Below are 12279 nucleotides of genomic sequence, written 5' to 3' on the forward strand. Positions count from 1 at the left end.
AGCCCCTGTTCCCTTTTGGAGGCATCTCCCTCCTTGCCCCATTTATCTTCAGAAAACAGACAACTCTGGCCAAAGAAAAAGCCCATCATGCCCTTTGTTACCATTAATCTCCCCTGAGTGTTCTTCTTTTCCAGCTCAAATCAAACAGGGAAAGGGCTATATGATCTGCCTCAATCTATGGGACCCTTGCCATTGCTGGGCAATTTATTTGTTAGGCATGGAATCCTCAGCAGGGACAGGGATGTGAGACTAGGTCTACCTGTGGACTTTCATGATGTTGTGCTGCCTACACTGTGCCTGGATCTGGAATGCTCTGATCTGGACCCAGGTGAGCTATGGGAACTCATGTGGAAGCCGCTGGATGTCAAGTATCAACATGATGTTTTTTGTCTGCTGCCCATCTAGGTGGGAAGCAGCTGGTGTGTTCAGTCTAATTTTCTCCTCCCCAGCTGAGGGGGAAGGCAGAACCAGATGTCAGGATAGAGGGGGAGATGAAGGAAGAAGCTGCTCTCTAGTCAGCTTAAATTTATTTAAAAAAGAACCCCCTTTATAATTTCCCTTCCCCAACCATCTGGTCACACTGAAATAGTGGGGGGAGGGGGGACAATAGCAAGTACTCAGGGAAAAAGTGAAAAAAGTGAAATCCTTGCTATGAGACAGGGCCAGTCAAGGAAGAGGAGCTTTTGCCCTTAGCGAAGTTAAAAGAATGACCTGGTTTGATACTTTCTGTGGTGATTTGAGAAGATTTTACAACCACAAGCGGCTGTTTAGTACATCTCAAACATGGTGCTTTTGTGACAGACTTGCCTTCTTCATATGAAATGGAGATTGTGGCGGTGGAGGGAGAGTTATTGGAGATGGAAAATGGAGTAAAGTACAAGGTCGGTTATCCCCTTCAAAGGTCAGTTTTCTAGAGGGAAATGTTTTCCACAGCTGGAAACCTGGCCAGAACAGAATTTGGAAAGTGTGAAAGCAAGAGAAGACTGACATTTTATAGTAAGAAGCATTTAAGGAAAAACTGAAATGAAGCGATTAGTAAGGGCATGGAGCCCACGAGAGGAGGATTAGAGAGTAAGATATAGGAACTCTAAGGCTTTATTGACCTGAAATCACTCTTGTGTTTGAGGGAAAACAAACTTATGAAACTTACAAAATCAAAAAGCTTCCACAGATTTGCATAAACAAAAGTACATTCATGAGAGCCACAAAATCACAGAAGTCTTAATGCCCTATTAATTTTGCAATCTTCACTAACAACTCTCTTAGGTCTGCAATGAAAAAAGTATTAGATGCCACACACTGTTTGCTTCATTAAAATATGCATTCATTTGTAATGTATATTTCTTGAAGTTGGGTGGGTTGCTCTGAAATTTTGCCTTACAACGAATGAGTTATTCACAATGCATTTTAAATAGAAGGAACTGTAGTTCTTCTTCCAAAAGTGAAGGTGTTATTTTCTTTTTTTTAAAAAAAAAAACCTGAATCCATTTGACATCTATACCTGTGTAATTCAATTCAAGGCATGATAACAAGCCCTGTTCAAACCTGAAAGAGTTGGCCCTACCTCAGTCCACAAAGGAAGGAAGTGCCTGTGTATTCTCAGTGTTTTACCCTCTCTGAGTGGTACCTTTCCTCTGGGCTCCTGAGAAAGGCAGAGGTGACCCAGATCTTGATGTCCAGTGGTGCAGTAGCCAAAAAATAGATGAAGAGACTTGCTGCTTTTCAGCATACATCAATCATTTCCAAAATTCTATATTCCTCTGTGGGCTCCTCCATCTCTTGCAGGTGTAAAGAAAGATAGTTCCTCTAATCCCAATCATCCAGATTCTATTCCATCAGCCAAAATCAAATTTGAATCGTGTTTAATACAGCTTGTCACCCTCCCCTTCAGTTTTTCTTAGCAGTCTTGCAAACATACTAGAAAAAAACTAGCATTTGATAGAAAATTTGTCTATGAAATAGTCTCACATGGTGGGTCACCATAGATCATAATTCCACATGCGCTGCCATTTCTGTGGAAGAGAAGTGGAGAGGGGGAATATGTATGAAAGTTACATAACCATGACTTTAGAACCATTTTTAAAAAAGCAGTTAATATACTGATTTTCCAAAGGTCAAAATAACTGTAGGACGACTGACTACCATTTCTTCTAGTGCAGACCTTTGGCACAATAAAACCTGCATAGTCAGTTATCACAGTAGCAGCTACTCAAATTCATTCCGTAGCAAACAGAGGCCTGCAATGGTTGGATAGTAGCAGGCATTCAAGCAAAAGAATGGTTTCAAGCTTATGCATGGGATATTATGATGGGATACATTCATGAAAATCAACAAGGTTGAAGTTTAAATGGCTCCCTATAGTATATTTTCTGCATTTATGCCTGAAAATGGTCCAATTTGAGCTTTTGTGTCTTAGGAAACAGGCGGACGACTCCATCAGCAGGCACACCTGACCTCAGTGTACAGGTAACAGCTGCATCTTAAAAGCAGTGTGAGGGAAACCAATTACCTTCTCGACTTTGTGGTTTAGTTTCATTTGTCTCAAAAAGCGTTCCCGATTCTTTTTCTTTGTGGAAATGCCTAAAAAGCTGCTTAATTTCTTGATCGTAGTCCTGCCACTCAGGGACGATTCTCATCGCCGCCTGCAGCTTTGGCTCTTTGGTCATTGGGTTATTGCACTGAAACACAACACATAAGTCATTGCCAATATATCTGTGGCCTTTCATACATACAGGGAAAACTTACTGAACAATGCCTGTGTAGCTCAAGCCCTGAATATGATTGGACAATGAAACTATGCTGCTCGTTCTGTTTTAATTTCACTGTTATTGGTCTGATTCACATGCCACGTTAAAACCATAGTTAAAGTAATCTATAGTTTAATAGGAATACCTGGCATGCTAGTACACATGGTTGAAAAGTTTTTGCTCCACTGTTCTCCCAGCCCTATCTTGCTGCTGGGAAGCAAGTCAGGGTCCGGGCTTGTGGTTTGTTTCTCTCCAAACAAACCTTTGTTACTAAATTAAACCACAGTTTGTATTTAAATATGGTTTAATGTGATATGAGAACCAGGCCACTGACAAAAGCTGCAGTTTTTCCAATTTAAAACTGTAGAAATCCACAAAATTTAGGGGATGGGTCTGAGATCCCTGAACATAGTTTCATACGTATGCATTGCTATGCCAGGTTGCATATGGTCCACAATTGTGAAGCACTTACTGCCAGAAGGTAACAACTTTACTTTGTTGTTTAGTCGTGTCTGACTCTTTGTGACCCCATGGACCAGAGCAAGCCAGGCAAAACAACTTTACTAAGAGGTCACAATTGATGCTTTTGGTCCCCAGGCCAGTGTGTGGAGATTAAATTACTTCCCGAGAATGCAAAATCTGAACACACACACACACCCTTATTTAACTGATGAAGTTTTTCTTTGAAAAAGTATGAAAGCAGGAAAGCTAGAGAAAGTATCCTTACTGCTGTGATAAAATTATAGAATTTAAAAACATTGAAATCTTACTGAAGTCTGGTACGTGTCCCTTCCTGCTTTGTTGTGTACAGAGGAGTCTTACCAGATCAATGGTTTTTGCTCTTTTCTTCGAAGCATCATCGCACCACGTTTCACACCAAAGCCACTCCTGCGGGAGTGATTTAATGGGCACCTGGTGGATCATGTTGTTTGGCAAGTCCTGTTGGAAGGAAAACAAAATTGCAGTTCTTTTAACACAGTAAAGTTATTTCTTTAACATCCTTCTGAATCATATGAAAACTAAGAATAGTGCAAGGACAAGAAATCCTGGAAAAGCAAGCATAAACACAAACAAACAAACAGCCCTCCAAACTTCAAAAGCAAATACATGACAAAAATTTTTTTTTACTCTGGAACACAAATCTAGCTGAGATCACCCCATGTGGTTTTCAGTCCATAAAAGATTCATGAGGAAGAGACAAGAATGATGGATTACAGTTATAACAACATGAAGACATTGGACAGAATGAGAATTTGTAACCCCACAGTATCTAGCTGTTTTTCTTTTTCAAGCCTGGCAACTATCAACCATAAATTATTGGCTTTGAAAAGCAAAGAGCTCTAGCTAGATCACATTGTTTTTTACTTGTTCATACATAACACAGTTGCACCTAAGTGACCACGTTTCCTCCTGTCCCACAACTGATACACTTGGTTCTCACACCAGTCCTAGAGCCCACATGCCAGAGAAGGTCCCTTCAGTTTATGGATACTGAGTTCTACTTGGCCATTCACCTGCCACTAGTGCTTTGTGTGTCCTCTTTTGCCTCCATACCAACCTCAATATATGTCAGCGTTGTCCCCCCCATCAAGCACCCATCTTAATTATGTGCTGACCCTGCAACTTTCCAAAAGAGAGAACTCTGCAGATGCCTTAAAAATTGTTTAAAATACACAAAACTGTAATGAAAGCATAACAAGTACCTGATCAAGGTTGGAGAGACTGTTGGGATCCTGACTAAGGCCTTGATATTGTCCTCTAAGCCGATCCCCAGCAGCGATCTTCCGGAACTTCTTCAAATCCACAACATAGAGAGCACTAAGGACAAAGAGAGCAACTGTCTCACTCACTGCCAACTTAAGAGGCAAAATGCACACAGATAGATTCTGAAAATAAATATATCACAAGCAGACAAATTGGATGAATTTTCTAAAAAACAGAATGCATCACATTAATCTACAGTGGTACCTCAGGTTACAGACTCCGCTAACCCAGAAATAACGCTTCAGGTTAAGAACTTTGCTTCAGGATAAGAACAGAAATTGTGCTCTGGCGGTGCAGCGGCAGCGGGAGGTCCCATTAGCTAAAGTGGTGTTTCAGGTTAAGAACAGACCTCCAGAACAAATTAAGTTCTTAACCCAAGGTATCACTGTATTTGCATTTGTTCCTGTCAAAAGTAAACCCATATGTCTTATGATAAATTAACCTATAACAATGAAGATTTTGTGTCTATAAAAGGAAAGCATGTCTAAAATATCAAATGGACACTTCATTTTGTGATGGAACTTGCAATACAAGAAGCACAAATCCTACACACAAACGTGTTTTCAACACAATTTCGCCATCACTAGATAGCAGCAGTTGGATGATGCAGTGCTTTCAAAAGTAGTACTATAAAGAAGGAGAAGCAAACAGCAGCACAGTATCAGGAACAATAAACTTCTATCACCTGATGTGGTATTTTCTTCCTGCCAAGTGACTTGCCCAGTATCCCGATTTCCAGAATCTGTATCCGTCCATCTCTCTGCGACTTTCACAGAACGGTGTGTAACCGTAAGGGGCCCCGTCCAAGTTGAAGTCCCTTAGCTCCTTGAGGTCTGTACGCACAATCTAAAGAAAAGTCGTTCATACCCCACTTTCAGTTTCAGTTCTGATGAGAATGTGGGACTACAACCTCCAAAAGTTATGAGAGTTATTAACTAAAGGCCCATCAAGATTGACAAGCGAGATACAGATGACAGTCCTGGCTTCTCAACTTTGCTCTCATCTCCACTACCAAGGCCATTGCCATAGATGGGAACAACGCCAGACCCGCTTTACCAAATCAGGATCTGCCCTCTGTTCCTCTGAACTGAACATGACCCAAGATGGCAAGGAACTCTTCCTTCCCTCCTCCTGGGAACTGTACAGCCCTCCTTCCACCATCCTAACATGGGCTCTGGGTGGAGAGAAAGAACAACAAGCAGATGTTAGTAGAGATATGGGATAGGCCTAACATCTGCTGAAGGCACAAGACTTGCCGTGTTTTGCCTCCCAGAGCGCTTATTCCCTGGCTGCTAATTTCTCCATTTTACTGCACTTTTCTGAGAGTACCCTCTTGCACATGCCAGCAAAGATGTATGGCATTGACCTGGTAATTTTTGAAGCTTGAAGACCACTTACCTGGTCAGCATCTACAAACAGGAATTTATCAACGGCAAGGGGGAACAGCACATCCAGAAAAAGGATTTTGTAACCCCAGATGATGCGCTGCTTCTCTGTTTGCTGGTGAAGCCACCGTGGCCATTTGTATTGGACTAGTTCATACTGGAAATTGTATTTTTCAGCCATATATGGGATGAATTCCTGGAACAAAATAATGCTTTGTGGTCCCTACAGTTTCTGATACAAAAATGATATTCAAAGTACTTTATGCTTATAGTAACGCAAAAACAAAGCCCAATAAAAACCTTAAAGGAACCAGATATTTAGTAGTCGTAATTATTATTAGATGATGCCACCCTGGGCTTCTTTGAGAGGAAGAGCAGGATATAAACATAACAACAAGCATCTTGAATACATTAAATGTTTTCTAAGTTGGCTTGGGTCTTGTTTTTGAGAAAATAACAAGAAATTTAATAAATAAAATTACTACTACAACTACTACTAATTTCTCAATGATAAATGTGCAAGTGCAAGTAGCTGAAGATACACAGAAACAGACATAGTAGAGGGAGAGGGGCTGGGAAGCTTCGGGCTTCAACAAAGAAAATATAAATCAGGCTCTTACAACAAACCTTAAATGTAGGTGACAAATAGTTCTTCAGGAACCAGAACTTCACTGGAGTTTGTGTGTGTTTCAGCACAGATAGCATCATTATCCTGTTAAGGCAATTGACAGGCAAAGGTGATTTAAAAATAAAATCTAGAACTACAGTGTCCTGCTCTCACAGCTCGCTCCTTCAGGCAATTTGTATTCATGAAATTACTGATGGCACCACAAGATCAAGAATATATCACCCTTGCTATATCAGCATACTTTGACCAATTGAAAAATTGGATCTTAATACATACCATAAGGCAAGTTATGTGTTATATTCATATAGAAAATAAACCACAAGGTTTTTACATATATGGTCTTGTATTCCAGGTACACAAAACCATAGAGTTGGAAGAGACCTGAAGGGTCATCTACTCCAACCCCCTGCAATGTAGAAATGTAGCCTATGAAGGTTATATACAGAGTCTCCCAAAATGCGATTTACAAGTGAAACTCGAATTATGGCGTACAGCTGATGAGAACCCCAAATTAATTTCAACTTTGGGGTTCTCATCAGCTGTACGCCATAATCATCACAATTATAACAAATAAAGGCTTGACATATCTCGCTTTGCATGTCATGAGTCTATCTCGTATATTAAACTCCAGTAGCTAATGAAAACAACTGCTTACATAAATGGACTTTTCCACGATATTCTAATTTTTCGAGTTTCACCTGTACAAGTAGTAGTAATACGCTTTCCAATCTGAGTTATGCACTACTGATTCTAGACTAACCGGAGAAATCTCTCATATAGATGCCCTGATGCCACAGAAAATATGTTGATCACATCATCCTTCTCCTGCTTCACCTCTTCTTTCTTCTGTCCGCCCGTGAAGCCCCTTAAAAAGGAAAGAGGAGGGGGAAGAGCAATGTTTATACTGCAACGTCACATAAGACAGCCAGGTTTACACTTCCGCTCTCTATTCTCCACCTAACCAACACTTGTTGGGAGTGTAGCATTGACTGCCTGCCTGCCTGGGATGCTTCGTATTATCATAGTTCTCAAAACCCAAAAACAGAAAATCCAGCCTCTTTTGAATGTGAAACATTCCATTCAAAAACAAATGCACTGATTTCATAGAACTTTCCAATGGAAGCTCCTGCCACCAAACATTAACCAGACTTGCAGGAAAAACAACGCACAATTCTGCAGACAGCATTACAGCTCTTCTCGAATTTATTCACATTTGATTCAGTAGCAAAGCAATACTAATCCTATGAAAGGATGGCATCAAGTCATTCTTACTCAAAAAATTAAAAAGTACTCTAAATTTAGTGATATGGTATTTAATTATAATGAGACACATCAGGATTATATGTGTTTTGTAGCAGCTACAAGGATCAAGGAATCTTTCAGGTTAGCAAACTTGAAGGGCAGCGAAGTGTAAGACACCCATGCTCACCATTTAAGAGATTCCCAAAATCCAGATTCGTTATCGTTTGTTCCATCACTTAGCAAATCTTCATTCAGCATATCCAATTTCTTCTGAACCTGTGAAGAAAGAACAGTGAATTAGCTTAAGCTTCTTACTAAAAGCTTCTTTTGAAACACCATCTGGCTTGATACATTTTGTGTTTTCCGCCCCAATTAGAATTGTGCCACACTACCAAGTAAATTGTAGACAATGACACCTTGAGGGGCAGGGAGGAATGTTTGGCTAAGAAATCTCACAGTGAAATTCCAGCTAGCTCTTTGGCTTCAAGGAAAGGTTAAAAATTCATTTCGAGTAAACTGCATCTCCTACAATATCACTTCTGGATTACCTCACGTGGTGAGAAATACTAGAAGAAAAGGTGGGCGCACTTCCTCTTCAATATATGTCAGGGTTGGGGAACCTGTGACCTCCAGGACTGCAGAGCCTTTCATCCCTGATCTCTGACCATGCTGGCTCGGGCTGAAAGGAGTTGGAAGCCATCATCTGGAGGGCCACAGTCTCCCCGCCCCTGATGTATATAAGTAAACTCAGAAATGCAGGTTTGGCAACTATATTCAAATACAAAAGGTTATAAAAATATATTCTAGGACATGCAGTGTATAGTTCTATACGTATAGGCCACCCTTGCGTTTGCATCTTTCCCTACCCCCTCCTGTTCATGGGGTGTGAGAAAGGTTTGTTTCCAATGACCTCTTCTCCACATCAGCATCCCCTTCTGTGAGCTGGGAGAGCATTTGTAGGGCAGATGCTCCTACCTTAACAGACACATAAGGAGCCAAATGGAGCTTCCTTTTACTCTTCTAATAAGCTGGGAAGTATAAATTCTAGTAAGACGTGTTGCATTATGCAGCTTGGATGATTATTCAGATGTTGTCCCATCTCCTAACTTACCCGAAACTTTAAAGGATTGAATTTCTCTGTTTTGTCCAGAAAGCCCTCCATAGGAGGGCAAACGTCATCATATTTTTTATAAATATGCAGTGAGTGAGTGTGTGCATTTAAACAAGTGTTGCTGTAATTACTACTTTTATTGTGTCCTTTTCAAACTCACCTTCACTTTAATAATTTTGCTCTTGAAGTTGTTGATAACAACAACAACATCGCTGGCATCTGGTGGAGAATCTGTACCATCGTGGCTAAAATTGACCAGAATAATTAAATTAAATTAGCTCAATAATCGCTGTAGGAGGAGTGCTGCTCTGTTACTAGTTCTGCTAATTCTTTCCTACTTTTCATCATGGACCTATATCAAACAATGCTTTTCCTTCACAGTCTACTCCTCCCAAGTATTTCAGAAAGGAATATAAACTGAAAACATGAAACACATTTCACACAATTCCTAATTTGTTAGCTTAGGGAGGTGAAAAGAACCCAGATGTGAACTCATGTGTATTGCCAAGTAAGAGAGAGAAAAAAAAACCCTGCTCAACACAACTAATGCCATGCTGAAATGCCATACTAGCCCAAATGGATTTTAACCAAAAACATAACAAACCCAAGAGTGATGCTTTTTACCACCTCACCTGTAAATTCTGTAGATATCATCAGACCTTCCCTTTCTAAGTCTCAGAAACCAGGAACCAGGATTGGCTTTCAGCTGGAAGTAGCCCTGGGAAGGGGAAAGAGAAAATACAAATACCTGTGATAGATAACTTGCTTAGTACTGAGTATCACATCAAGATGAGAGAGAATAAAATGCTTCCCTTAATTAGCAGTGGTTACACAGCTGTGGTCTAAACCACTGAGCCTAGGGCTTGCCGATTGGAAGGTCGGCAGTTTGAATCCCCACAACGGGGTGAGCTCCTGCCCACCTAGCAGTTTGAAAGCACATCCAAGTGCAAGTAGATAAATAGGTACCACTCCGGCGGGAAGGTAAACGGCGTTTCCATGCGCTGCTCTGGTTTGCCAGAAGCGGCTTAGTCATGCTGGCCACATGACCCGGAAGCTGCACGCCGGCTCCCTCGGCCAATAAAGTAACATGAGTGCCGCAACCCCAGTCATCCGCGACTGGACTTAACGGTCAGGGATACCTTTACCTTTACCTTTACACAGCAAACAAGCCCTCAAGAATATGATGGCCAACCCACAATCAGAAAAGATGCTCTGTTAACTCTGCATTCAAGTTAGACCTTAGGAATTAGGCATTTCCAACACCAGAAAATTTAGGCTTGCCTCTTTCCCATATTAAAAGCATAAGTCACTTGAGTGGCCAATTGGAGCACTCAGATCTGTTTCAACAGGTTTTCCACTTTAATTCAGTGAGGAAGATAGTCACTTACTAAATTGGCCATAACAATGGTGTCGACAACCACAGGGTTTGTTGATGTTCCCAGTGTGAACTGGAGACCTCGCGGGGGCTGCCCTGTCGTGATATCATAGCAGTGCCCTTCCAAAAGGAGGTGCTCTAACTCATACTCAGCTGCCACAACACTCTCCACCTGGGAAAAGGAAAAGACATTTTTAAAGCAGTCAAAAAACATAACAAGATAAAAGCTGAGGCCGGTGGCAGATAAAGTCCAAGAGCACCTGGAAGTCCCCAGGGCCCCCACCCCTGTCTTAAAAGTAATACAACAGAGGCAAAATGGCTTATTAATAAGAACTCCCATATGCGTGGTGGGGAAACCTCAAGCAATAAAATGATTTGCACTGATTTCAACTGAGCACAACTGGCTTCAGTTGCTTGTGGTTCTTGCTGCTATCAGGCAAGGCACAGTGGTCTGCCCTGAAACTAGCAAATAAACAACATTTGGCAAAGGGAGGAGTGTGTTTGTGCAGTTTGCTCTCCAAATTTAGCCGCACCAGTTAATCAGAGCAGTTTTAACCTGTGATTAAGGCTAAAGTTTATTAAATGGTTTTGTTTGCAACCCAGCCAGGTGCATGGGATATAAATATTTTTATTTATTATAATTACTACTAGTAGTATTATAAATTCTGAAATGAACCCTCCCCTTCAGATTGGGACGCACACATTGACTGGACTTACCTCCGCTAAATAAATGTTGTCAAGATCATATGGTGTCCTTACAGACTCCACCATCCAGCTCTCAGGCGTGTTTAGATTCAAAGTAAACAAGGGGGACTGGGGCATATCCAAGAATTTGGCTACGGGGCCAGGAACGAAGAGTTTCTCTGCACTGAAAGTTATTTCTGGCTCCAAAACGTAGCGATAAAAACTAAAATTTAAAAATGACAAGTATCAGAATGTTTTAATCTCAAACTCTATAGGTGTCACAGTTAATTGACTTTATGTTATGCCTTTTAAATCTGTAACCTTGATAGCCTAACATTTAAGATACACGGCTTTGAAAAAGCAAACTTCTAGGTTCTGGTGCTTGAAGATGCACCCCAGCTCTTCCTTTTCCTAACAAAACTCAAGCCAAGCATTTACAAAAAAATATGCTCCTCTCATATTACTCATTCCTTTCTTCACCTTTCTGTGTTTCTATTAAAAACAAAACAATGACTGGGGCATAAAATAGAGAATTGAATTTCTATGTTAGCAACAACACCAAAGCAACAGAAAGTAGAAGACCGAAATGAGTCAGAAACTTCCCTCTCTTTCAGCAGCCTCATGTGTCTCCTGAAATGCCACCCTGAAGGTCAGTGGGCCCTCCAGATTGATATTCCATTATGCACAAAAAACTGCTACCTGAAGAGAAAAGTCCCTACCCCCATTGCATGAGCCTAAATTACACCAGATTAATTTTCGTAATTTCTTCAAATCCACTACAAAGCTAACAGAGAATAGGATGGCTTTTATCACTGTAATGAAGCTTAAGATCACAAAACAAGATTTACGTAGAGACAATATTCCTTCCAATATGGAAATCACACATCAATTGAAGTGGAGTCTAATGCAACTCTCTTGAAGCTCACACAGCTTGAATCTACAGTTTTCTGACAGTAACATCAAGAGGCAAACTTAACAGTATTTTCAATAAGCAGTGTAATTTTGCTTCCCACTTGATTACATTTTATAAAGTTAGCCATTCCTCACCTTTTCAAAGGCATGTCAGAGAGTTTGGACTGGCAATTCATAAAAACTCTGAGGTTCATGTTTATTAGTTTATTCAATACCTTAAAACAAAACAAGGGACATAGAAAGTTAAATTCACAGCTAATTGTGTACATTTCTTGCAATGCCCTATCCTGTATCTGAAAATTTGTCTCTTTCTACTGGCTAGCTAAAGCTGAAATGCTCAGATAACTTTCTGTGCAGCAGCCACACTAAGGTTATTTAGAAACAATCTGAGATGAAAGAGAAAGGTAAGAAGGATCGATTTTAAAAAGGAA

At 40.6% G+C, this 12279-nt stretch overlaps 1 protein-coding gene across 3 annotated transcripts in view; it reads right to left on the bottom strand.

Annotated features, from left to right (window-relative positions):
• Positions 1-1079: 1079 nt before the first annotated feature.
• Positions 1080-12279, bottom strand: part of UGGT1 (UDP-glucose glycoprotein glucosyltransferase 1) — a 39381-nt gene continuing 28181 nt past the window's right edge. For all 3 annotated transcript variants that reach the window (XM_033149965.1, XM_033149963.1, XM_033149962.1), the window contains 14 exons: positions 11984-12063; positions 10970-11159; positions 10266-10424; positions 9510-9595; positions 9038-9122; positions 7954-8042; positions 7285-7389; positions 6524-6608; positions 5910-6092; positions 5197-5357; positions 4451-4565; positions 3570-3686; positions 2510-2678; positions 1080-2012 (listed from right to left, as the gene is read on the bottom strand). In XM_033149965.1, coding sequence (XP_033005856.1) covers positions 1987-2012; positions 2510-2678; positions 3570-3686; positions 4451-4565; positions 5197-5357; positions 5910-6092; positions 6524-6608; positions 7285-7389; positions 7954-8042; positions 9038-9122; positions 9510-9595; positions 10266-10424; positions 10970-11159; positions 11984-12063 — 1650 coding nt within the window. In that variant the 3' untranslated portion in view covers positions 1080-1986. The remainder of the gene's footprint in view (positions 2013-2509; positions 2679-3569; positions 3687-4450; positions 4566-5196; positions 5358-5909; positions 6093-6523; positions 6609-7284; positions 7390-7953; positions 8043-9037; positions 9123-9509; positions 9596-10265; positions 10425-10969; positions 11160-11983; positions 12064-12279) is intronic.

Source organism: Lacerta agilis, chromosome 5, assembly GCF_009819535.1.
Source record: "Lacerta agilis isolate rLacAgi1 chromosome 5, rLacAgi1.pri, whole genome shotgun sequence".
NCBI classification, from domain to species: domain Eukaryota; kingdom Metazoa; phylum Chordata; class Lepidosauria; order Squamata; family Lacertidae; genus Lacerta; species Lacerta agilis.